The sequence below is a fragment of the Gossypium hirsutum genome, chromosome A11 (genome assembly GCF_007990345.1).
Source record: "Gossypium hirsutum isolate 1008001.06 chromosome A11, Gossypium_hirsutum_v2.1, whole genome shotgun sequence".
Taxonomy (NCBI): domain Eukaryota; kingdom Viridiplantae; phylum Streptophyta; class Magnoliopsida; order Malvales; family Malvaceae; genus Gossypium; species Gossypium hirsutum.
In genome coordinates this window covers 112,723,330-112,726,648 of record NC_053434.1, presented here as the reverse complement: position 1 = coordinate 112,726,648, position 3,319 = coordinate 112,723,330, and the positions used below count along the sequence as shown (strand labels likewise).

Below are 3,319 nucleotides of genomic sequence, written 5' to 3'. Positions count from 1 at the left end.
TTTAGGATAAGATTAAGATAAGATCTCTTAGTTAGGCCTACATGTTGTTGAGTTATCATGGTAAAGGCATATTCAACTTGACTTCTTAATCTTAAAAAGTAAAAAAATAAACAAGAAAAACAAGGAAAGGTTTATATCCATTCCCTATGACCAAATAATGTTGTTTCAAGTTATCTCAAATATATATTTATTATATTTCACACCTACCATTTAATTGGACCGTTCCTCCCCAAATATTTTGTGTTTGAAATGAATTTGTGTTCAAAGGGAGCTGGAAGTTTTTGTCCTAACATGGAAAATAGTAAAGCTTTTCAAGACATAAAATCATGTTTTAACCAAGAGATGGTCCACAATTCGACAAAAGTACAAATTAGATAACGATTTCAGACCAAAACATGTCGAAGAAACATGGATTGATGTTGGACCTTATGTTGCAAAAAGAGTTTATAGCTTCTTCCCCATCTTTCATTCACCCACCACACAACATAGCCTCATTTTCTTCATTCCTTCCAACCATCCTCTGCTTCAATGGCTAGCTTGAGCTTCATCATTGGCATTATTGGTTTAGTTCTTTTCTCTAACAGCCTTAATCAGTGTCGGGTTTTGTGTATCTTTCTCCAAATTGTATGATTTTGATTTTTTGTTACTCAACTTTTTTGCAGGTAATATAATTTCAATACTGGTTTTTGCTTCTCCCATGTAAGTAAAATTCAGCAATTATCTAAGACTAGTTCTCTACATATGTACCATCTCTGCATCAGGCTTTCTGCTTATATTACTCGGACTCGGATTAAACGTCACAGTTATGTGTTGGACATATGTATGTTCATATATGTCCATTTGTATATACACATCATCATGACGTTTATACCTGCATACAAAGTTAAGTTAGTACATATATATTACTATCAAAATGGTTCATATCTCCACTGGTACACTAAAGTTGATACTTTAAATTGACATGGTATTTGACTTGGTACAAAATTTTGGGTTTATGTTTGTTTTTCCAGAAAAACATTTTGGTGGGTGGTAAAGAAGAAATCAACTAAGAATTACAAAGGGGTTCCATACATAACAACCTTATTGAGCACTAGCTTGTGGACTTTCTATGGAATTATGAATCCAGATGGTTTACTTGTTGTGACAGTGAATGGTGCTGGTGCTATCTTTCAGCTCATCTATGTTATACTCTTCCTCGTATATGCTCCTAAAGATAAGAAGGTGATATTCCTCTTAAGTTGTTCGATGAAATAATTGACTGAACAGTGGGGCTTAATTCCATACATGGTTCATATATATACATATGTGCTGTTTTCCAGGTTAAAACAGCAAAGTTGGTGGCTATATTGGATGTTGGTTTTCTTGGAGCAGTTATTGCGGTGACTCTTTTGGCATTTCATGGGACAATGAGGCTAACCTTTGTGGGAATCATATGTGCTGGTTTAACCATTGGCATGTATGCATCGCCTCTATCTGTCATAGTGAGTTTCTTAACCAAACTGACTGATTGCAAACCCTTGAAATCCATTCAGTATACGTAATACTAAAATTGATAAAAGTATCATATAGGCTCTTATATTAAGAATCAGAATGCATTTTACCTCCTTTACTTAAAAAATAAGTAAATTAGTCCTTATACATTAGTTCAAAGTGCAAATTAATCATTTCTATTAAAAACTGACATGGTTGATAACCAGAAAGTGCCACGTAATACGTCACGTAATACGTGTATCTCATTTTGACATATAGAGATAAGTTTTTAACAGTAGAAATAGATATAATTTTTAATAGAAAGACTGATTTGCCCTTTAATTTAATGTACAGGAATTATTTTATCAATTTTTTGAATAAAGGGATAAAATACAATTCAGGTCTTAGTTTAAGTTTCTCCATAAAAGTTTTACCTACTAAAACTACATTCCAAGGAAAGATGCATAATTTTTTGATGTTCCAACAGAGGACAGTGATAAAGACGAAGAGTGTGGAGTACATGCCATTTTTACTCTCATTTTTCTTGTTCCTCAATGCTGGTGTTTGGTCTGCTTATGCATTGCTTGTGAAAGATATCTACATTGGAGTAAGTCCACATTTTCTTTTCCCACATTTCCTCTCTAATCTCCTCATACCGTAACAAGTTTGTTTCATAAAAAAATTACAGGTGCCAAATGCAATTGGTTTTATCTTGGGTTCAGCTCAGTTGATCCTCTATCTCATGTACAATAACAAAAAATCAGCTGAGGCCGTAGAAGAAGAAGAAGGAGGAGGAGGAGGAGGTTCAGCTCATTTGGTGAAAGGAGGCATTGAGATGCATTCAGTTGAGGACAATCTAAACAATCGAAGCCTAAACAAATGGAAAAGCCTCCCAAAACCCAACTTTAGCCGACAACACAGCATGCAAAAGATCATCAAGACACTTTCTTTGACTCCATATGAGTTGCAGTCGAGTTGGCCCCTTCATGAGAGTGATATAGAAGAAGGAAACCCTGATCTTCCATGATATATATATATATTTTTTTGGGGGGGGGGATTAAGCTCACGTTTTTGTTGTATAAACTTATAACTATAAACGAAGGAGGACCAAGGAGACAATAGTTCAGGGTGATATAAGTGGATCAATCTTTTGCGAATTTAGGCGACAAATTCAGACATTGATACGTCCTGCTAAAACGGTAAAATTTCCATAGACGACATGGTGTAGGCGGAACCTTTTTAAAGGTAAATTACACTCAAAGTCACTAAACTATTAATAAATTTATATTTTAGTCATTTAATTTTAAAAAGTTACAAAATAGTCACTGAGTTATTCGAAAATTTTCATTCAAGTCACTGAACTATTTGAAAGTTTCATTGGTTGTTAAGCTTATATATATATATATATAAAAAGTTCAGCTAGCGAGCTTTAAACGATGATTCAACAATCGGTATGGTGAATCAATATCCACTGGTGAGTAGAAGAACGTACCTTAAATCCAAGTCAATATGACGATCAATGTCGAAAATCATAATTTAAGAATTTCTGTAGAATTTTTGTACAATTAATTCTGCTTTTATTAATAAAATAAAGTAAAATAAAATGCATTTATCAAAATTCTATTCGGTTGATGAAAGAAACGAATAGAAAATAAATATTAATTACAATTATTTATTTAAAAAGACACTTAATTCTCGAGTGCTATATGATATTTCATTTTCATTATCTAGAAGGGATTGTATGAAATTATGATTTTACGTCATCCCTATCCTTTTCCAATAGAAGAATGACAAATCAAATTTTTTCTCCTGAAAAAATCCAAATTCAACTAAAAATACTAGAAATCAG

General features: G+C 32.9%; 1 protein-coding gene across 1 annotated transcript; it reads left to right on the top strand.

The window, feature by feature from the left end:
• Positions 1–240: 240 nt before the first annotated feature.
• On the top strand, positions 241–2,627 carry LOC107887323 (bidirectional sugar transporter SWEET16). Its single transcript, XM_016811516.2, has 6 exons — positions 241–562; positions 663–699; positions 1,011–1,221; positions 1,320–1,481; positions 1,958–2,077; positions 2,159–2,627. The coding sequence occupies exons 1-6, from the start codon at positions 529–531 to the stop codon at positions 2,495–2,497; spliced, it is 903 nt and encodes a 300-aa protein (XP_016667005.1). The 5' UTR covers positions 241–528; the 3' UTR covers positions 2,498–2,627.
• The last annotated feature ends 692 nt before the right edge of the window (positions 2,628–3,319 follow it).